The sequence below is a fragment of the Phoca vitulina genome, unplaced genomic scaffold, assembly GCF_004348235.1.
Source record: "Phoca vitulina isolate PV1807 unplaced genomic scaffold, GSC_HSeal_1.0 scaffold76, whole genome shotgun sequence".
Taxonomy (NCBI): domain Eukaryota; kingdom Metazoa; phylum Chordata; class Mammalia; order Carnivora; family Phocidae; genus Phoca; species Phoca vitulina.
The window spans coordinates 2,443,799-2,468,345 of NW_022589779.1; the positions used below are offsets into that span (position 1 = coordinate 2,443,799).

Genomic DNA, 24,547 nt, shown 5'->3' on the forward strand with positions numbered 1-24,547 from the left:
GATCATGACCTGAGCCGAAGGCAGTTGCTTAACCAACTGAGCCACCCAGGCGCCCCTGATACTGGGAATTTAAAGGGACCCTTGGAAAATGAAGTACAGACTTGTTGGTAAAGTAAACAGGAAGAAGGGGCCCACCATGTATGGAAGTTGGACATCTTCAAAGTGTTGTCCTGATTGTAAAAATGATCTCTTCTGTATAAACTTTAAGATTTAGACCTGATTAAAATATTTTTCATTAAACCTATCAGAATTTTAAATTATTTTTTAAAGTGCAGAAATCCGAGAAAACCTTCTGCTTTTGTGTTATCACTTTATTATCTCTCAGTTTTAAACCTGCTCATTGGGGAGGGTATGTGCTATGGTGAGCGCTGTGAATTGTGCAAGACTGTTGAATCATAGATCTGTACCTCTGAAACAAATAATACAACATATGTTAAAAAAAAAGAAGAAGAAGAAGAAGAAGATAGCAGGAGGGGAAGAATGAAGGGGGGGAAATCGGAGGGGGAGATGAACCATGAGAGACGATGGACTCTGAAAAACAAACTGAGGGTTCTAGAAGGGAGGGGTGGGGGGATGGGTTAGCCTGGTGATGGGTATTAAAGAGGGCACGTACTGAATGGAGCACTGGGTGTTATACACAAACAATGAATCATGGAACACTACATCAAAAACTAATGATGTAACGTATGGGGATTAACATAACATAATAAAATTAAAACAAAACAAAACAAACCTGCTCTTCTTTGCCCTGCTCTGTGATATTGGAGCTAGACTCTATACTTCCCCTTTGCCGGCTGCTGGGATGCTCAGCTTTGTCAACAGAGGATACCACAGTGACCTTCAAGGCCAGAGGGACAGGGAGATACTTCCCTGGTATGTTCCAGTGCTGCATGATTATTATTCATGTGGAAGCCCAGCAGCCCACCTGGATGAGTGCTAGCTGCCTCCAAAGTGGATGCTCTTCCCATTGGTGAACAATTCCAGTAGCTCAGCACCCCCACACTATTCAGCAAAATGGGCTGTTTCTACAGACCAATTCCAGCCTGCCTATCCTCAATTAATGATGATTAGCTTCTACAGAACAGCTCCAGCCCCTTCCCTCTGTCATCTTCTTTGCCCGCTGATAGGTGACCGGCTGCATGTGCCTGTGGTAGACATTCCATGTCAAACTTTTGGAGTGAGACTTCTTCTGGTTCTTAGTTCCTTTATTGTCCATTCTTCCTCAGCCTTGAGAGAGCAGCCGTTTTGTTGTACTTGCTACTTCTGGACCCTTTAGAGTTCTTTAACCCCTTATAGTTGTTAACTATTTCTACTAGTTAGCAATTTTTTTTTAATTAAATACTCCCCATTCAAGTGACTATTATTGTGGCTTCTGTCTCCTGATTGCACAATGACTGAATAATGTCCATAAAGCATCTTAGGAAAGTGAGTATAGATAAATCTTACCTTGCAAATGCAAAAATAGCTGTCCCAAGAAGAATGATCGAAAGGATACACAGAGTGACTGAGAGAATAATTTCTACAGTTCTTTCAGAAAGTCCTTCACCTGAAGAGGACAAAGAACATTATTATTGATTATTATTAGGAAATACTACTTGGGTCTCAAAACACAGAAAAATATTTTCTTGGAATGTTTCTCAAGAATGCTAAGAAAGTGTACATATATGTTTGTTCCCCTTCTTCTCCTAGATCTTCTAAATCGGGGCTCAGCCCTTGGACCTCTTCTTTTTGCTATCTAAACTCACCACCTTAGTGAGCCCATGCAGTCTCGTGGTTTTAATTTTCATCTTTAGATGATGACTACTTAATTGCTATCTATCGAACTCCAGACGTGAATATCCACTTGCTAACTAAATATCTTTATTTAGAACTATAATTAAAATTTCAAAATCATATCCAAAGCTGAACTCCTATAATTCCTTCCTTTCAACTGCATCTTTCTACCTCTTAGTTAATGACAACTTCATTGATCTAGTTGCTCAGTCCAAAAACTCTGCAGTCATATTTGACTCTCTTTCTCTCATAGAACACATCCACAATCTCCTAGGAAATCTTGTTGCCTCTATCTTCAAGATACACATACTTTTCTTTAAAAGAAACTAGGGAAACTTGGAGAGATAGTAATTCCAAAGTGTGATTAGAAAACAAAAGGAATTTGGGACATCTAGAGGGGCCAGAGAGCTAAGAAGCTATCAAAGTCTAATGGTATGGAAAGAAGAAAGGATCATCTTGCAGAAGTTCCTACTGGTCAAAGAGGGAACAGCTTAAATTTTATGATGAATAAAAACTGAAATTGGTGGAAATAGATTCAATATATAAAAAGCCACAAGTTCTAGTATTATTCAATGAAAGAGAAATAAAAAATATACAAACTTTTAATTTGTAAGCACTGGCTATAGCCAGACTGCCATTTTCTTATTTTAAAAATCTGTAATTAAAGGGAAAAAATTAAGCATTTTTTCCTAGCTTTCTCATATGAACTGTACTTTATGAATTAAAAAAATAGTCTTACTCAAGGCAATAAAGCACTTCTTTAGAGGAGAGTTCCATTTAATAAGTGTGGAAGGAATAATACAATTAGAAATTAGTTTTTCACTCCTAATAAAATAATTGATTTAGGTAACAAGCATAAATCTATCCTCAATGATAAAAAGGAAGGTTGACAGGGAATCAGATATCGACAGGACACTAGACTATCATCCTACAGATTATTTGCTAGTTATAACAAGGGGGGGAAAAACCAACTTTCCAATGAAGGATCATGCTGTTATGACAACTAAAACTCACTGATCAATTTTAACATCATTGAAATGTGACAACCAGATGTTATATGCCTCCTGATGAGAGGTGTTTTAATCTAGGCAGCAACACCTGCAAAACACCCTTGCTGAAAATGTTAATTGTGAATATTCAAACCTTTAGATCTTATTTCTAATTTATAAGAAGTAAAAGAAGGAGAAAAAAAATTAAATCATACCAAGAGAAAGCAATCAAACAGATTCAGAATATGGGACCTCCTATAGAACAACTCATGTGTTTGCCTTAATGAATCTATGGCATAGGGGGAAAAAAGAGGAAGAATAAAAGAGAGTAAGAGACACAACAATAAAAATAATATATGAACCTCTTATTGGGTCCTGATTCAGACATACTATGCAGAAAAAAAAAACAGAAGATGATTTATATAGAGTATTATATAATATTAAGGATTTATCATTAATTTTATTTAACTGTGACAATAGAAATGTTCTTATTAGAGAAACATACTAAATAGTGGAATATAATGCTTTGTGTGATTTACTTTAAAATACTTCAGAAATAAAAGAACAAATGCATAAATAAAACAAATGTAACACAATGTTAAAAATTATTACATTTAATTAGTAAGTATTTGGGGGTTCATTATACTATTCAAAACTTTGTGTATGCTGTATTCATTTTTCATCCCCTCTGCTGCCAGGATCCTGAGCCAGGCCACCACACTGTTTTGCATGAATTATTGTATAGACACCTAACAAGTCTTCTTGTAGTCACCCTTGTCCTCTTCCCATCTATTTTTAATAGCAGGAAGAGTAATCCTTTTTAAAATATTACCTTTCTACTTAAAATCCTCCTCATCTCTCACAGGGAAAAGCCAAAGTCCTTCCAATGGCCTCTGTGATCTGGTCCCTCATTAACTCTCTGACTCCCTGTTATCTCTCTGACTTCCCCTTCAATTTCCACCTTCCTCACTCCGCTGGAGCCAGACTGGCCTCCCTGTTGCTCTTGGAACATACCAGGTCATGGGGCATTTGCACCAGCTTCTCCTTGTGCTTGGAAAGGTATTTCTCTTGTGTATCTGTCTGAGTAGCCACTTCATAACCTTCAAGAGTTTGCTCAAATATCACCTTCTCAATGAAGCCCAAACGGACCAAATACACGTGTCCCTCCAAAATTCTTATGTTGACGCCCTAGCCTCTCAGTGTGACTGTATTTGGAATTAGGAAGTAACTAACATTAAATGAGGTCATAAGGGCTGGGCCCCAATCCAAAAGACTTAGTATTCTTATAACAAGAGACACCAGAAAGCTAGCTCTCTCCCTCTGTGCACATGTACTGAGGAAAGGTCCTATGAGAACACAGCAAGAAGGAGGCCTTCTGCCAGCCAGGAAGAGAGCCCTCACCACATAACAAACTTACTGGAACTTGGTTCTTAGACTTCTAGCATCCAGAACTGTGAGCAAAATTTCTGTTGTTTAAGCCACACAGCCTATATGGTAATTTGTTATGCTAGACTAAGCAGACTAAGACATCATCCTATTTAAAATCAAAAGCTCCAACTTCCTCACTTCTGCCTTCCCCCTTCTACATCCTCTGCACTCCATTCTACTTTTTTTCTCCATTGCTCTTATCAGACTTTAATATATCTTATAATAAATTTATTTATGATCCTCATTGTTCATTGTCTGTCCAGAATGTAAAGACAGGAGTCTTCATTTTATTTAAAACTGTATTCCCTGTTCTGAGAATAATACCAGATACATAATAAATACTCAATAAATATTTGCTAAATTTACTAATGAATATAAATATTGGTTTTGAAATAGATACTAAAAATTTTCAGGTTGAAGATCAAGCATTGAAACAAATAAGAAATGCAAGATATTTATCATTTACTTAGAAACAACTATTATAATTGTAACCATTTTTAAGTTCTATGAGTTATAATTTATAATTTTACTGTAAAAAGTACAAAAGTTAAGTGACAAAATAAAATAGGTTAACTACCTGTATATCATGCAAGAATTAGTGTTTTATCTTTTTTCCCTGGGTTGGTGCTTACGAACTGTTAACAATAGGAAAGGGTTCCTATGGCTATTTTGCCTGGTTAGATTCGAATGAATATTGAATCTTAAAAATAGTTGCCAGAGTTTCATGGTTATCTAGATCTCCAGCTAAGTTTAGGAGACTATAAAGCAGCAAGTAGCTCATACAGTATTTTAGATACCCCTTTTTTAAATATATTAACATGTGAATGACTTGTTTTATGAATTTTCACATGCTGACTCTAATTGGATGTGCATGGGAAAGGAAATACATGAAGATGAATAAAGAATGCTCTTTATCAGGTAATACTGAATCACTGGACCTTAGAACCCAGTGGGGGGAAAAAATGGTTTCATAGACCACAAAAAAATGTTTCAGATTAGATTACCATTTCAAAGCACTAGCCAAGTGCAGTGAGGAAATGACATACAATGTATTAATAAACAGTATGTAATCCTTTTGGGTACATGTATTACAAATGTACTAGTAGGAAAGGACAAAGTGTACCATGACTGTCCAGTACAAATTCTGATTCACTGTTATGCATATACCCACAGAGAATTACCATCCAAAATGAAGTCACTTCTCCAAATCCTTCCATAGAAAATGGAATTCTTTCACTTGAAAATATAAACATGATTCTATCTGTAATAAGCAGAAGTAATTTCCTGACTAGACTTAAAGTCCTAAGAAAGGTCACATTAAATTATGTTTTATTTGCATAATAAAATGTACTGCTGTAATTAAGCAAACATAATTATAAAGCACTAAATTTCCTGTTTTTTGATTGAAATCTGATTTAAGCCAGTTTTATAACTCTAAGAAGAAGCTGAATTAAATGAGTTATAAAGCTCATAGGACATATCTGGCTCTTGATATAGATGTATGTCATGTGAAAGATCTTCTAATATTATTATTAATCTTAAAAGAAAACAAGTTGTTAGAACTTAAGTATAAGGATCTCTTCTTCTCTTTTGGACAGTACTATTCATCCAGATATTCAAGTACTGAACAAAGAATTTATTAAAAGACACTCAATTTCATAACTGAAGAAATGTAAGTTAAAACACACTAGGGGCACCTGGGTGGCTCAGTCAGTTAAGCGTCTGCCTGTGGCTCTGGTCCTGGGGTCCTGGGATCGAGCCCTGCATTGGCCTCCTTACTCAGCAGGGAGCCTGCTTCTCCCTCTCCCTCTGTTCTCCCCACACTGGTGTTCTTTCTCTCTCAAATAAATAAATAAAATAAAATAAAATACCCTAGACATATTATTTTCATGCATCAGTTTGGCAAAATATTAAAAGTAGACAATAAACAGTGGTTTCCAGGGTGTAAGGAAACACTTATTCATTGCTAAAAAAAAAAAACAAAAAGGAATTTTTGTATCTTTATGTGCAAAAGTAGAGCATACTCATGTGTGAACGCTAATCTCCAAAAGCTAAGAGGAAATGATGATAAGAAAACAGCTGGAAGTAATTAAAAATGTTGGGAAGAGAAAAGGGTACAGCAAGGATAGGAAGTCTGTGGGAGCAGAAAACTCACCAAGAGCAGTGCAACTGCAACCGACTCAGACACTGAGTGATTTCCAGGCAATGCGTACAGCGGTTACTAGCACAGCGCTGACTTGAGTCAGGCTGCCTGGATCTAAAAGCTGGTGCTGCCCTGTCCTAGCTCTGTAACCTCGGGCAAGTTGTTAAAAGACCCATCCTTCCGATTTCTTACCAATAAATTGAGGACACCCATAAATAGGGGGTTATGTTAATAGGGTTGTGAAGAATACGTGGGGTTATATATAAAAATATTCATAAAAGCCTTGGCACATGAATAATTCTCTTTATTGGGACGCCTGGGTGGCTCAGTTGGTTAAGCATCTGCCTTTGGCTCAGGGCATGATCCCAGAACCCTGCGATCGAGTCCCGCGTTGCGGGGGGGGTTCCTGCTCAGCGGGGAGCCTGCTTCTCCCTCTGCCTGCCACTCCCCCTGCTTGTGTTCCCTCTCTCGCCGTGTCTCTCTCTAACAAATAAATAAAATCTTTGGAAAAAAATAATAATAATCTTTATTAATAAACATTTCATATTTATTTGTCATTCATTCATCTGATTTAATCTTCCAGTTAGCTTATGAGGTAGGTATTATTATTTTCATTTTGGAAATAAGATTTCAGAAATTAATTTGTTAAAGTAACAAACCCAAGGCCACATAAATTCAATATATGCCCATACTGCCTGAAATAGGTCTGTCTGACTGCAAAGTTTATGAGGTTCAGCACCACATTACCACATTATTATTATTATAATTAATAATAATTAACATCATAAAACTTTCCTCATTCATCTGGTGTCTTGGGGGCAAGTGATTCTTTCACTGCAAAAAAAGAAAAAAAAATACATAGCGACTCCCGATTTCTGTTTCTAAATGAGCATATTGGAACTTCTCATTGTTAGCACGGTAATTAAATGAGAAGTGTTATGACAAAAGAAAATAATCACAGAGTGCCTTTGCCATGGGGTTTAAGATTTCATCTTGTTCAGCTTTAATGAAGCCCGGTAAGGTGCAGAAAGCAGTGTCTGGTTTTCAAATCACAGGAATCCTCTATAATTAAACCTTGTAATCAAAACATTGCCTACGAGCAGTTTCCATAAACTGATGTGCCTAAAGAGGATTTTTAAAAAGAGTTTAAGAAGGATTCTTATGAGTTTTGTTAGTAAAAATGTTAATGCTCATTCTGAGTGAAAACAAAATCAAATAAGTTGTAGGTATTTCTTTAGGATTAAAATAATGCCGTATGTCATTTCCCCTGTTTATTCCTACACGTCATAAAGATTTCCCTAAGTGCAAACTCCTCTTCCACACACTCATCCTTATTCAGCAAAGCCCTGCCTGGCCCCTTCTCACTTGTGCTTTTGTTAACCCTTTTCAATAAACTTAAACCTTTTAGTTGATTAGTCTACGGTGATTCTTTTGCCCCTAATTTTAACTTCAAAATAATTGTATCTGTAAGAGGCCCAACCACTATCAAAATGGTCTGTTTTAGAAATGTACACTCTATACTAACTTAAAAAGACAGCCTTGCAAAGACTCTTAAATCCTGAAGATTTTACTTAGCTTGGAGCTCACTGCCTGTGCTATGCTAAATACCAGTGAAGGAATGTATATCCACGGGTGGTTTGAGGACCTAGATGGGCTCTTCACTTCTTTCACTGAAGTCTGAGATCACATACACACATAAGTTCTCAGCAGGCTTGTGAGGAATGTTGGGAGCCTCTAGCCTGTTGCAAATGGTATCATCTATCCTAATACATGACATATTTGAGATAAACAAGGACTCAAACATCCATTGTAATATTCTGATGACGCCAGGGTAATTACATCAATGCATTTTATTATATGGTTGCTCCCATTCTCACAGCCATGAGACCATTCTTGCCGCTGACTAATGTAGAAATAATCAAATTTATTTCCTTTTTGAGTCCTACTACTTCTTCCTTGGCAATGTTTGTTTTTTTACCCCCCAAAACTCTTATGACTCCATGGTGTTTTATTAATGTCAAATCATGGACCAGGGCCATTTCTGGAATGTACTTTTTGGTGCCTGACCCATCAAGCTGAATCTGATATCCACAGAACTGTAAGATCCAATCTCCAGGTAAAATGTGAGGACAGAAATTGATGGTAGTAAATCCATTAACCAGCTAGATGACTGAGCTACTTTTCCAGACATTGAGGAATTCTGCTCCAATGGTCCATTCCATACTCCAAAGCTGCACATCTCATTTCACCACAACTCAGGGTGGCACTTCTAATTATTTTCTCCACTCCTGCCTGTCATGGTTTCACTAACTATAAATAACTATCTTGAGAGCAGAACTCCATGTGGTCAATCCAGAATAAGACTATAGTGCCATTATTTATCAGAAGACAGTCCATGGAAGAAAATCTAAGGAGCAGCTTGAAAGGCTGCCCTTATGTCCCTGGTCTACAAATAATATATGAACTCTGAAAAATTAGATCATAGATGTATGGGACCCTTCCTTGTAACTACCTCTTACCAACCCAATGGCTTTCTACCTTATATGTTGAATCTATGTTTCACCAGTGCTTAATTTTGACCAGATCCTATGCTCTGTGCTTTGTTCCACATTTTGCATCCCCTTTAGACTCCTGCTGTTACCAGGGCACACAAACATTAGTACCTGGTTGACTGGGGTGGGGATAGTCATGATTTCAAAGAAGGAACCAGAGAACTGATGGTGTGTTTCTGCTACTTTCTAGAATTAATTATTTTATTCCACTGAATTGGCTGTGAGAGTAAGGAAGAAAAAGAAGAACATTGCTGAGGAGCACCTTGAGACCACCTGCAGCCAAAGTTCTACTTGAGGCCCACCCTCAGCCAGAGGGAAGACATTTGGCAGAATGTGAGGAATCACATCCCTGCACATCATGGTTTCTGATGCTTGTCTTTCCCCTTTTTTCATTCCTATTACCCTGGATGTTGTAACTTCGTCTCTCAGAGAACTGACATAATGTACTCTCACATCAATAATCTGCATGAAACCAGCAATCTATGAGAGACATAAGCACACAAGAAAATTACACAGCAAGGCAACATCTTTAGCACTGCTCCTACAAAATGTCATCTCCATTAGATATATGAGCTATCCACTTTGTCTGTGTCTCTTATCTTGCATCAGTAAACACACCAGGATCACCATTTTGCTGTGGTAATAGTTTCTGAATGCTTAACCTAAAGGAAATAATGTTGGTGCCATCAAGACACTTACTTCACTGTGGTGGTGTCAGGGTGTGATCAACTCACCTATCAAATGATGAAATACTCCACACCATTTCAAAACCACAAGTCTAGTCAGCCAATTGTAAAATGATTGAATTACTGGGTACAATTAATTAATTAAACCATTGGTGTTGTGGAATAAGACCACAGAGCCAAAGATTTCATGTTATTCCTCTATAACATCTATGTAGCAAACCATGAGCCCCTTTATTTCTTCAAGATTGAAAATTTCCTTAACTAAGTAGAGGTTGCAGAAACTGACTCATTAGATAATTAATCTTCCACAACCAGAGGAGAATTTCTAACTGAGAATAATGGAAAAATCTATCTTCTTCCAGCCACAACTCTCACTGAAATCTGTTGCGTCTCACATTATAGTGTGGATCTGAATGGCACACAAAGGTCCACATTCTCAGAGCTTGATACAGGGAAAACTGGAAGCTGCAATGTACTTAGAGAAATCCTAGGGAAATAATTTCTCCCAAAAAAGTATATTTCTAAGATCTTTGATTATAACCTATCCAAAAAGAAGTGATTAAGTATTTAAAATTTTACTAACTATAAAATATTAGTATCTTTACATATGCTATTTTATTTAAATCTTCAAGGTGGACACTCTCACCACCATTTTCTAAATAGGAAACTGAGGTCTATAGAAATTATTTTCTCAAGTGGCAGAGTCAAGTTTTGAATCCAGGTCTAAATCCTGTATTGTACTGGAATGGTTATGGAATCTGTGCTAGATTGTTGAGCCACTTAGTTACTTAATCTGGGTTTTGGTTTCCTCATCTATAAAATGGAGCTAACAGCACCTAACAGCTTCTCTCCATCTCAGCACTATTGGCATTATGCACTAAATAATTCTTTGCTGAAAAGATTGTCCTATGCTACATAGGATGCTCAGCAACCTCCCTGGCCTCTGCCCACTAAATGCCAGTAGCTTGGCCCCATAATTGTGACAACCAAATATGGCTACAGACATTGCTACATATTCCCTGGAGAGTAAAATCACTCTGGTTGAGAACTACTGGTATCAATTAAAAGACAGTTGTGAAGAGTCCATCAGTCACTATATACAAAGAGTCTAGAAGATGATGACGGTAAAGATGGAGGAGGAGGAGGTGGAAGAAAACACTTGCTTTGGACTAAATTGTACTTATGGTTTATTCAGGCCTGATTGGGTGGGTGTAATTGAAAAAACTCACTTAAGACTTGATTAGAAAGAAAATAAAATTTTAAAAAGTTGGTAAGTTTCTAGTTTTTAAGATTATTTCAGGAAAATTTCCATAAATCTTTTTCTTTTTTATTAGGTAAAAATGTTTTACATATAAGATTATATATTAAACATCCAAGTAAATATTTGCTTAGTATAATGTTAGTACACATCAGCATAGAACTAATACCATATTGAAATCTATGTCCAGATTTGAATAGATGGAACATCCATCACTTAAAAGAATATCATAGATAGTATTTTTTCCTTTGTCAGGCTAATTAACCCTGAAATGAATTTATACTTGAGAACATTCAGTCATGGATTAATATATTTACTAATGAATGTTACAACTATGATTAGCATGTTGAGATTATCAATGAAATTAAATTGCAGAATATATCTTACCTAAAGTCTTAACAGGATCAGAATAATCAGAATCAGTAAATTGTCCCATAATATTTGTGGCTCTAAATTTAAATCTATGAAATAAAAAAAATAAAAACCAAAAATTTGCATGATATATGACTTTTTTCTATTAATAATTTAACAAATAGCAATGAAAAATACACATTTTTATTCAAGAGAAAGTGTATTTATAAGATGTAAACTTGGAAATCAATTGCCATCAGAACAATATGTCTTATCTTTATGTGAGATGAATAATTATCCTGCACATAAGAGAGTAATTAAAAGTTTGGCCAGACTCATGAGTAGTCAGCAGGTTAAACAGATGAAGTAGATTACATTCCTCATAGATTTATTTGGATGAAATTATTTCATGTCTGTGTGAAAGTGTGTTACACAAACATACTTTACAAATATAAAGTTTAATAACTGTTATACCTCAACTACTTTTGAAAATACCAATGACCTAGATTTAGAATGGTCATACAGAACTTATTTTGTTCACATGTTAGCAAAATGCTTCTTAATTCTGTGTGTGCACAGCGTATTTTCACTTTCTATGTTTTTATGACATAAGAAACAGAAAATGGTTACAGAATGGGTGATTTTAACATCTTCAGAGATAACTGAAATTTACCTTATTTAAAAATTATAGACATCTAAGCATTTTAAAGTACAAAACCAACTTACATTAATAAGTTTCAGTTTATAATTTAATCTCTACTCTTCTCAAATTCTTACGACTTTATTGATTATATGAAGAGTCTGTGTTGGAAAAATACGCAAAATAAATAATATTTGAATAAATATTAAATTTTGTGGTATAACATTTTCATAACTGCCTATTATGATAACTAAATTTCAGGCAATAGCTTAGTAACCAAAGTAACTGTACTTACTAATAGATGATAGAGCATTCTATTTTTTTCAAATGCCTGACTTCTTTATTTTTCTAATGTTAGCTTAGAATGTTTATGAAGAATTTAATAATGCTTTAACTAGCAGGCAAACATGAAATTAGCTGCATTTTCCAAATTTGGTAGTAAAAATTATATTTTGGAAATTAAATAATTTAAGATTAAAAAATTATAGTCTTATGACAAAAATAACACATTCAATTTAACAGGAGACAAGTGATTAATTTAGCAAAGCATTTAATAAAGCCAGAATATCAGCAGTGGTATTTAATACATTAGATTATCATGATCTACAAAATTACAAATATTAAAGTGAATTATAAATATTTCAGTCACTAATTGAGAGGTTTAATAATACAAAGAGGAGAAAATTATTGCTATAACTCTGGTAAACTGAAGTTGTCGTCAACTAAAAGACTAGGATAGTGTTTCTAAAAACTCATAAATTAGCATGTGTTGCAAAATAATGAGTGAAAAGCACAAAATATTATGTTAGTCACATTATCCTTTACAGAAAGAATTCCATTCTCCTACCCATGTTCTCCAATTACATGTTTTTCATATTGTCCTTATGTCACTTATCATATCAAATCATAATTACTTTTAAGCTTGCCTACTTTCCCTATAGAACTGTACTTTTAGGGAATGTAAGGACAATGTCTTGTTGATCTTTACCATGTATCAGGTCATGATACATAATGGATGCCTAGCGCTTATTGGAAAGATGAAAGGATGGGTAGATGGATGAATAAAAGATGTCGCCTTGCTTGCTACCACGATGCATTAGTAAACATCAACTATACTTACAAGTATTGCTTTTTTGGTTTCAGAGGTCCATTGCAAATTCTGTCTTCACTGCCAGGAATCATGCATGCATTATCAGCACCAATGATGTAGATTTCTTCATTGCCACTGAACTTTGCCTTTCCTTCCGTACATGGGGGATTAGGAAAGCCTTCGTTTGTAAAATACGGCCTTGGTTTATTAAAATATGCATCATACCACTTTGTTACATTTCCATCATGCTGAGCTATTTTCAGAAAAAAAGGATAAAATTACAAGTAATATATGAAGATATTTTCACATTTCTGAAGAGCATTTGTATAATTACATGAGGAAAATCTGGATGCAACATCTTTAACTCTGTGAACCACCAGGGATGACTCAGCTGATCTACCTGGATAAACAGGGAACCCTATCTTGCCCCATCACACATGATTCTTTAGGCTTTATTGTGGAGGATGACTTCTCAGAGACAGAAAGAACATCTCTCGGTCAAGGATAACTCTCCTGTTCATACCTCCAAAGAAGCTATCAAGACTCTATCTTGTCAAAATCAAGCAATCCAACCAGTATATGGAATGAATAAATAAATCATATATTTTAACTATGGCTTGTCTTATTTTAGTCAAGTATTTTGGGTATAAATTAATGATTAGTATAATTAATGATAATATTAACACTGTATTAAGCTCAACAGTTGTGTGATAATGGGTAGTCAACCTTATATTACTAATGTTGAACTGAGAGCGCCGAATCCTAACCACTAGACCACCAGGGAAGCTACTAATGTTGAACTGAAACTTCTTTAGCATTCAACAATTCATACTCTACAATTTAACAAGGTAAATTGACAGTTGATGATACCCCCTGCTTCTGTTACAAGCACTTGTACATTTTTAATTGGTCCATGATCATCATTGTAGTAACATATTGGCATTCTGATTGTAATTGTTGTTGAAGTCACAAGCAGTTTTCCTGTGGCATCATAAATAGGGGTTGGTTTGGATTTTGGTCGTGCTGGAGCTTTAAACAAAGAAGAAATATCACTGCAATTGATTTTTTGTTTCTGAAGAGAAGAAAAAAATTTTAAATTCTCATTTCATGCAGGTGATTTATAGATAAAATGATGACAAACAAGTAACAAATGAAACAGTTTTGTTTGACTACAACAGATGTTTAGCAATTATTATCTCTTGATGCTTTAATTATGTATTTCATACTGGCTTGAGATAATGGGGCCCAGGTGTGATTTTTAGGTGTCTGACTCCTCTTCACATATTAAAAAAATTCAAATTATATATGCTCTCACACCATATAATTTTTGTAAGTGTATTAAATCATACTAATATTTTAGTGGTTTTTTTCTTTTACTTCCTTTAGCTGATTCATCAATTTCTATTCTAGTCATAATAGCATCCCTCCCACAGTTTATCCATGCCAAACATTTGGATGATATACTCCCATATTTTTCCCCATGTTCACACAACCATATAAAATACATAAAGTCATACATAATGGATTATTCTCACTGTTTGATTTTTTAATGGGGCTATATTATGTATTATAATCACTCCACATTTTGCTTTTTTCACTTAAATGACTTATATAAGTCTTTCCAAGTCACGAAGTATGGGGCTAACTCATTCTTCTTAGTGACTATGTTGTATATATCATGGTGTGACAACATCATATTTATTCAATCATTCAGCTAGTAATGGGGATTCTAGGAACTTTTCCTTTGGTTTTGAACATTTGCTGCAATAACCAGCCTTATATATTTAGCCTTATGTACTAATCTTTTTATTTCTATGGAATAGATTTCCAAGAACAGAATTTCTGGAACAAAAGATATACATATTTTTAACTTTAATAGATATTACCAGACTAATTTCTGAAAGTGCACGATAATTCACATTTTACTGCCAATGCATACAAATATCTCCAAAATCAATATCTGTAGGAGCTCTGCTTGTTTCATTTCATCTCATTGCTATATGCGTATACCAGCTGTTTGAAGCACAGCAAGCTGCTTAATCAAACTTCAATTTCCATATTTATTAAATTTTTTTAAAAGCCTCTCAATAATGCCATAAAATTGGCAATACCATTTCCATTTTATAGATGAGGAAATGGCCTTATGTCACATAGCTGTAAAAGGGAAATATCAAGATTTGAATAAAATCTTCTTGGCTTGATCCTTTAGCTCACTCCTCTGAGATGTAAAGGCTATAATAATATTAGATGTGTAGGAAGTTTATTGGAGGAAATATCCATGACGAGTCAAGGAACAGGGAACAGGAGTAGGTGGCAAGAGCCTTTAGAGCACAGATCACAGGTCTAATACCTGCGTGAGAGAAGAAGAAAGGAAGGATTCAGCAAGAAGATCCTCAGATTTCAGGGAGTTCTGAGAAACTTTCAGCCAGGCCACTGGGGAGTCCCCAAGAAAAGGTTTCCAGTGAGAGGAATCTGGCATTGGATATGATTACCTAACTGCATATTATGTGTCAAATGCAAATTTAATGAGACTACTATTAATTCAATGTCACTCCATGTTACCAGAAACAATCATGCATATTACTGGAGAAAAATATTTCTCTGGCACCTCACCACTACCACCAGTACTCACATATTTTTTTCTAGACAACTGATTATGAGTCTATCTGTCCTATCTAAGGAGTGGAAAGTCAGAACTAACCATCTCTACCTGGGGTTGATCAAAGCAATAGACATAACAAGTTTTGCTAAAGAATTAATATAATGCATCTATTGTTACCTGCACACTTACCTGTCTGCCACTGAATAACAAAAAGAAATTAAGATGGTATGACATAAGTTCTTCTTGATGAAGTCATTTGGTAAAACAGCTGATGTTTCTGAAGAGCTTATGCATTTGCACATTCCAAGTAGTTTGGAATTGAAAGCAACTCTTAATACTTTTAAATAATATTACAATTATATAAACTACCATTGACGAAAAGATAAAAGTTATCAGCTTCATCTTACAGTGAATATTTCTTATTCTTAATAACACTAGTTTCCAGGCACTGTCCTAAGGGTTTTTCAAAGATTATCTCTTTTAATCTTCACAACAATCTGGGAGGTAGGAACTAGCGTTATCTGCATTTTACAAGCTTACAGAGGTTAAGACACTTGCCTAACGTCAAGCAGATATCAAGTGGCCAATCCAGGATTCAATCTCAGCAGTTTGACCCTAGACTCAGTCTAGAGCTAGCACATTTGATCACTCTGCTCTGCTGTGCTTACCAAAGACTAAGAAAAGTTACTTTTTGCTTCAGAAAGAGAAGTGTTCTACTAAAGGTCCAAACGCTTCAGTTTTTTAATCTCTCTGCAGGTTTTATTATAGATTTTTAGAGAGATAGCACAATTGGATATATGTTTTCAGTCAGGAAGAGGAAGTATCCCGAATGACTGGCTAGCCCTAAATTCTTCTTAACAATCTTTTTTGGTTTTCATGGATTGTTTTGTGTGAGCAAGGCAGCCTTCAATTTTAATTATATTTTCTATACACAATACCTGTCAGAATAATGAATTGATAGATCTACCTTATAGTCAGAATCATAAAGTTGAATATATGGTAGTTCAGTAAACACTATCTGATTAGCTAAAAAGAATTTTACTTTCGAGATGAAGATCAGTCAAGGAATTTAATTATAACTAGTCAAACTCTAGCCATGGGTGTTTTTAACAATGAATTTTCAATAAAATTACAAAACATAGTAACAGACTATAAAATTTGTCTCAGAAAACTCTAAATTTAGAGGGAAAGAAATATAAGATAAATAGCAGGTGGGCATTCTCTTTAAGATGGTAATTTGCATTATTATTTAGACATTTTAAGTATAGCTTTAATAAGCAGGCTTTATTACTTAATGTATGCTTATTATTGCATATGCATCATTTAAAAGCTTGACTACATTCTTAACTCTAATAATAGAATTCAATTATAATTACTCTTTGATTAAGACAACAGTATTTCACAGGAAGGCAGCTCATGTATGTACCTTTAATGTCCATGGTTATTCTCATCTGAATCTTTGGCCCTGCACCAGCACTATTAATTGCATAAACCTAAAAGAAAAAGAGAAACATCTTGTTACTATTTTTATTATGGTCATATGTAATTTTAAAATGATTCTACTTTGGGGCACCTGTGTGCCTCAGTCGTTAAGCATCTGACTTCAGCTCAGGTTATGATCCCAGGGTCCTGGGATCGAGCCCCGCATCGGGCTCCCTGCTACGCAGGAAGCCTGCTTCTCCCTCTCCCACTCCCCCTGCTTGTGTTCCCTCTCTTGCTGTCACTCTCTCTGTGTCAAATAAAATCTTTAAAAATAAAATAAAATAAAATGATTCTACTTTTAAAAATAACTGCATATAGCCTATTTATTATATTTTTCTTGCACTTACTCAAATGAATACAATATGTATAGGAAGAACATTAATAGTAAAGTAGTTCTTAAAACTGATCTTAAGTACAAAGTCCTGAGAACAAAGGCTGAGTGACTTAAACAGCCCTATCATAGTGACCAGGAAAGGATGTGGCTTCAGTTTGAACCCGTAGGAGGAGCAGACACAGAAAAGCCACTATGTCTACACTCCTTCATCTACTCTCACATCTGCTCCTTCCCTCTGTAGCTAGGTAACTCTGGCTTTCTTTAAATCCATATTCAAGACCCTCTTTTTTTCTCTTCTCTGAAATGAAATCCTATTCCTTCAACCTCCTTGTTTTCCTGTATTAAATCATCCCTCTGAAAGCTGGCCTTTATGCCCTTCTTCACCCCTGCCCCAAAGTATCTGACGCTATAACCTGCGTAATGCAGCATATACACATAAAACATTTCTGTTTGTATAGACAGAGGGTGATTCACACAAATGTGAATCCCTTCAATTCATTTTATGCTAAAGAAACTGTAGATAGAGAATCTTCCTTTATTTACTTTATTTTGCTCTATAAAACAAAGACTATATTCTTGCCCAGTTTCATTCACAAACACAATTCAGAATATGTTTATTGGAACTAATTAACTTGTTTTCTATACTTCGCACTATAGATACTTTGGGAATGTTTTTACTGAATTAAAATTATAATAATACATATGATGCAATGGGTATGGTAAATAAACTAAGCCTAAAAAATGTGGTTAAAAAATATCTAAAGGAAATATTTATTGGAGTCTGTAAATTTAAGAAAAGAAGTATTGGGAAGCCTGGGTGGCTCAGCTGGTTAAGCATCTGCCTTCAGCTCAGGCTCAGGTCATGATCCCAGGGTCCTGGGATTGAGCCCTGTAGGGGCTCCCTGATCAGTGGGGAGCCTGCTTCTCCCTCTCCCTCTGCCCTACCCCCCCCCACTAGAGCTCACTCTCTTTCTCTTTCAAATGAATAAATAAAACCTTTTTAAAAAGTATTAAAAATGGAAAGTGATATTATGGTGTGCTTCGTTATTTTTACTTGTTTGTGGTACAACCTAACATTTAAGGGCATAAAATGCATTTATTATCATAAATGAAGAGCTAGGTGAGCTACTCAAATTGCGTTGTACAAAGAAGTCACTTGTAAACCTGCTGAATGAAGATATGCAGGTTTTGATTCAGTAGGTTGGGATGGATGTGAAAATTATATATTTCTAATAAACTCCCAGGTGTTGAGGAGCTACAAATTGCATTTTCTCAACAGTAAGTTAGAGAATTTTTTTTACTGTTCTTTAAATTATGAATTAGTTCTATTTTGTTTCCTATTTTTCCCTCTTGTTCCAAAAGGCAAAACTGATGGAGCACTCACAACTTCCCATAACTATAATTCTTTAATCCTTACAAAAGTCCTATAAAGAAGTCATTATTCCTATTACTGTTTTTCCTTTCTTCTTTTTTTTTTTGTTTCAAGTTTTTATTTAAATTCCAGTTGGTTAACATACAGTGTAATATTAGTTTCAGGAGCAGAATTTACTGTTTTTTTAGATAAAAAAACTGAGGTACAGATTTGAGGCAACTGCCCAGAAACAAATCGCAGAGTCAGGATTTGAACTCAGATTAGTTCATCCTCTTAACCACCCTCCCTATTCTAATAGACCTTCCACAACAGTGGTCCATTTAATGGGATGTGCAACAAGAATCCTAGCAGGACAGATATATATATATATAAAATAAGATATATAGTGAGTGAAGGAAGAAATGAAGATATGTAGATATGTAGATATAATATAGAGAAAAACATATGTATATATGAATACAAATTTTAATAACAGAGTTCTGATCTTACACAATAATCATAAAGAACTGGTAGGAAAATTAATTACTAAGCTACCTGAAGTTGGGGTGAACTCTATGTTGCTTAAAAGATGATATTCTGACCCATATAATTCTATTTGAAAATTTTAAGACATACTACAAAAAAAGCATTTTTGAAATAAATTGTATGTCTGTATGTATATAAACACACATGGATAATTTAGAATTAGGATGTAAAATGTTTAGCTTTAGTAATTATTACGTGAAAGGCATGTGAATTTCAAACATGTAAATAGTTATTTCTGCCCTTTGCCTTTGAAATTTGCTTTTCCATTTTCCATTTATAATCACACATAAACAGCTTCCCTTTAGGTAGAATTCTCTCTTTACATATCACTACTCTCTTGCTTTTAACATGCATTTTCTTTCCCCTTTATTTTATTTCTGGATTTCTACTATTGTTGTGAAAAGTTTTTTGTTACCTACATATTTTCATAGTGCTTGCTGTATTATAATAGGAAATAAGCAATTTCATTTCTCTAAATGTTATTTTCTGTTGGCATGTCTCACACAATCCCGCAAAAAGATACAAGAAATCTAGTGTGCATCTAAGCTGCAGTATTTTTGAATGCTGAGTTTGTAAACTGACTTTGTAAAATAGGTGAATAATTAAACGCTATGAATGCTTACACTGATATTATACGTATGTCCACCTTTTAGTCCTTCTAACATCGCAATGACGGATGTGTCAGTTTGCTGGATAATACTGAGGTTGTGAATCTGGACAGCAGTAGGATCATCTTCTTGGTAAACTAAAGCTTGGTATACTTGGATATTTCCATTGGGTTGAGAAGGAGGAAGAAATGTTAACTGAAATTTTGTAACTTCATCTGGTATCTTCTGAAATGTCATATTGTTAGGTGGATCCTTGGGGACTAAAATGAAATATTAAACAATTAATTTTTTAAAATTTGTGTTCTTTTTAATCTCCATATAAAATTTATTTGTGTCAAATTTCTGTTTATAAAATGTGTTACACAAATTATTTAAACCATATATGTTATGGAAACAAGCAAAATGGCTGATACATGTAGGTCACAGAAATCATAATGGTGATCCAGTTAGTTTGGTTATTTATTTATTTTGACTTCTACATGGATTTGCTTTTATATAGAATGCATTTCCATGACTTTTTGTATTGCTTATTTAAAGATAATAAAGACACAGAGGAATTTGCAGAAGTGGCACATACAGTCCCCTAGAACATTCCCCCAGGTTTTACCAGTGGTGACAACTTACCTAACTGTAGTTTAATATCAAACCTGGATATTGACCTTAGTACAATACTGTTAGATTACAGATCTTATTCAGATTTCACCATTTTTTCATGCTTTCATAAATGTGTGTGCAGTTCTATGCAATTTTATTCCATGTAAAGATTCCTGCAATCATCACCAGAAATAAAGTATAAAACTATTCCATTTCCATAAAGAAACTTCTCCGGCTATCCTCTTGTATTTGCACTCTATGCATCCCCACAACACTAACCATTGTCCTTCATAGTTCTGTCACTTTAAGAAAAACAATAGCATAATGCTTAAGTTCCATCAGGGTTGTTGTATGTATCAGTGGTTCATTCTTTTTTTATTACTGAGTGGTGTTCCATTTTGTGGATACACCTAAGTTTGTTTAATCACAGAAAAACATTTGGGTCGTTTCCAGTTTTTTGTTATTACTAATAAACTTGCTATTAACATTCATTTATAGCTGTTTGTGTGAACATAAATTTTTAATTCTCTGTGATAATTGCCCAAGAATATGATTGCTAGGTAATGTGTTCTAAGTGCATGTTTAGTTTTATAAAAGGCTGCCAAACTATTTTTCAGTGTGGCTATACACTTTTACATTCCCACTAACAATGTATGAGAGATCAGTCTCTGTATCTTTGCCAGCATTTGGCATCATCACTATTTTATAATTATTATTTTATCTGTTCTAGGAGATGCATAGTGATATCTCATTGTGGTTCTAATTTGCATTTCCTTAATAGCTAATGATGCTGAAAATCTATCTTATCATGAGTTTATTTGCCCATTGTATCTTCTCTGTGATGAAATGTCTAGTCATGTCTTTTGCCAATTTTTAATTGGATTTTTTTTAAGTGTTGAGTTTTGAGAGTTCTTTATATATTCTAGATATTCCATTTTATTTTTGATAAATAAAAATTAGCCTAATATACAAAAGTTAAGTATCAGTAAATTATCATAGAAAAATCATACATGTGAGGATAAAATTAATTTATGAATATAGGAACTAGTTCTTACTGTACTACATAATTAATGTTCTTTATATAAATGACTGATTACATGAATATATCTATTTTGATCAAACTGAAATGGATATATCTTCCATACTAAGTGAAGGAATTTCCATGAAGAAGGCTGCTAATATTTGGCTGTCAAAGGTTCAGATGCTCAAGCTTTAGTATCTTTATTTATTATTTATTATCTTGCAAGCAAAAAAAAAAAAGTAAATAAATAAGAGTGAGAAAAAAAGAGGGGCGCCTGGGTGGCTCAGCGGTTAAGCGTCTGCCTTCGGCTTAGGTCATGATCCCAGGGTCCTGGGATCGAGCCCCGCATCGGGCTCCCTGCTCAGTGGGAGGCCTGCTTCTGTCTCTCCCTCTCCCCCTGCTTGTGTTCCCTCTCTTGCTGTGTCTCTCTCTGTCAAACAAATAAATAAAATCTTAAAAAAAAAAAAAGAAGAAAGAGAAACAGATAAACATGTTATAGTGCCAAATATCACATATTAAGTGGAAAAATCCATAGCTAAAGTGAAAGTTAAATTGGCTCAACACATATTTTCATATTTGCTGTTATACATTTCTATGATATAAAAATATATTTTCTTTTAATAAGAACTTTCTCTAAAAATCAGATAAGGTTTAAGGTTGGATAAGTGAAATAACTCTCTGAATGATGGAAAGAATTTCCTATTCTCCAAATATCTTTAGTTTTACCTCTAAAATTCTACTCTTAGAGATTTAGTAATAATTTATTTAACCATGATATCTTTGTGAGAGGTAGCACATTAAGATTTGACAATCAGTGCTTTATGGTAGGAGTGAGAATAAATTCAGCAGCATCTTTCCTAACAGGTAGGATGTGGGAGAAATGCAAAAAGTATAAGAAAATAAATATCTGGGATATATGTGGCAGCAAAATGGAAACAAATGAAATTTTAGGGTGCTGAGGATAAGATGTTATCTTTATAGAGTATATAACATAATGAAAAGACTAGCTAAAAACATGTTTTACCTCCTATACTTACCTTACAGATAGCAACAAATAAACTATAGCAACACATCCCTTCATGTGCTCTTTCCAAAGATATATCTGGTGGCAAAGAACATCAGGAGTCTGAAGGAGGATAGGGCAAGCAAGTTCTGGGAAGCTGACTTTCCACACTTAATTCCTATTGGTTACAAACTTAATTCATTCAGACCCTGTTTGTAGGAACTTGAGGAAATCTGTATGGATTCTGACATTTATTAAATAGGTTATATAATAAAACATGTCATTTGATTAGGTGAGGAAAACAGATATGGTAAGCATGACCTGGATTCTAATTTTGAGTTCCAGATTATATAATGATAGAATATTATTACTTTAATGTGCATTTTAAACCATGGACAGAAATAATTAAAATGGGGTTTTACATGAAGCATTATTGACCATAGACCATTTGAAAAATCATCTCTTAGGCAAGGTAACTAAAATTTCTGAAATAGTTAGTGCTTAAATAAATACAAAAAATACAATTAGGACATTATTATGAACTAATTTGTTTCTCTATTTCCAAGAACTGATTATTCTACATAATTCCACTTTGCCTAAAAAATGTAAATAGAAAACTTCACTTTTGTCAGCTATGGTGAATCACGGAATTTTATATTTTATACACTTTAAAAATTTCTTGTAACGCATACCCTTTTTAGGGGGTGGTGTGAGAAATTCTAAGAAAGACACTTAAATCTCAATCAATTTTTAACAGTGATGGAAAATATGCCTTACCTGATTCTAAAGTGGTAACAATCACTTCAGCACTTGACTTTCCTTCTACATATGCAGCACTTATGTTTCCAGTGAATGCTGTGATCACCACAGAATACCTTGTGAATATTTTCAAATCTTTAATTTCTATGGTCTTATTTTCCTCATTTGACTTGATGAAGGACATATTAAATTCATCACTATCTACCTATAGGAAAAAAATAGCTAGTAATTAAAGGAAGTCGCACTTGAGATCTAAATCGCCAAAACATAATACTACAAAGCTATATGTGGTATATTTATCTAGCCAAGATTTAAATTATTTTTTTCTTGCAGTCATATTGTCCTGGGAAATCTAAAGTGCCACTTTAACAGTCTACTTATAAGCAATTATTTCAACAACTGAAAGTAAAAGAAAAAAAAATCACCCAACCAACCACAATCAATCAACCCATCCAATGAACAAGCAAGTATTATCTGTGTCAATGAAACTCTACTTTCTACTGTGATATTTTATAGGAGAAAGAATACAGGTTTCGGTAATCAAACATTAAAGGTTCAAATCCCAACTTGGTCATGTAATAGTTCCTGTAGCGTTTGATAAATTACTTATGTTCTCTGTGTCTTACTGTCTGTGTATGTAAAGCTAGAGTAATAATATCTATTCATAGTGTTTGGTGAGATTTAGAAAAATAGATCTGAAGTAGCTGGCACAGAGATTTTGATATTTTTTTGACCATGACCTACAAAAAGGAAACACATTTTGTAATATAACTCAGGATATGTGTGTATTTATACTCATATATATATATATGAGTATACATACATACATGTATGTGTATATATATATATATATACATACATACACTTCTTTATAACTTAAAAACAATTTTCAGAAATGCAACTTCTTTGGGTGTTGGGTTTAATAAGTTCTTTATAGATTTTGGATACTAGCCCTTTATCTGATATGTCATTTGCGAACCATGAGAGAATATGGACTCTGAGAAACAAACTGAGGGTTCTAGAGGGGAGGGGGGTGGGAGGATGGGTTAGCCTGGTGATGGGTATTAAAGAGGGCACGTACCGCATGGAGTTCTGGGTGTTATATGCAAACAATGAATCATGGAACACTATATCAAAAACTAATGATGTAATGTATGGTGATTAACAGAACCTAAAAAAAAAAGAAAAGCAACTTCTTTCTGAAATGCATTTGGTATTTTCTTCTCTTTTAAATTTTATTCCAGCTCATTTAAAAATTTTTGGTCATGATTGTAGTTTGAAAAACTCCCATCTAGCACTATGCATGGCACTGGATGAGGACTCAATTAATTGTGGAT

General features: G+C 34.4%; 1 protein-coding gene across 1 annotated transcript in view; it reads right to left on the bottom strand.

Moving 5' to 3' along the window:
• PTPRQ (protein tyrosine phosphatase receptor type Q) overlaps positions 1 to 24,547 on the bottom strand; it is a 197,929-nt gene that overhangs the window by 46,780 nt on the left and 126,602 nt on the right. Inside the window, exons 28-34 of the mRNA XM_032393715.1 lie at positions 23,229 to 23,415; positions 19,849 to 20,093; positions 16,939 to 17,005; positions 13,781 to 13,939; positions 12,941 to 13,163; positions 11,217 to 11,290; positions 1,447 to 1,546 (exon numbers count right to left, since the gene is read on the bottom strand). Coding sequence (XP_032249606.1) covers positions 1,447 to 1,546; positions 11,217 to 11,290; positions 12,941 to 13,163; positions 13,781 to 13,939; positions 16,939 to 17,005; positions 19,849 to 20,093; positions 23,229 to 23,415 — 1,055 coding nt within the window. The remainder of the gene's footprint in view (positions 1 to 1,446; positions 1,547 to 11,216; positions 11,291 to 12,940; positions 13,164 to 13,780; positions 13,940 to 16,938; positions 17,006 to 19,848; positions 20,094 to 23,228; positions 23,416 to 24,547) is intronic.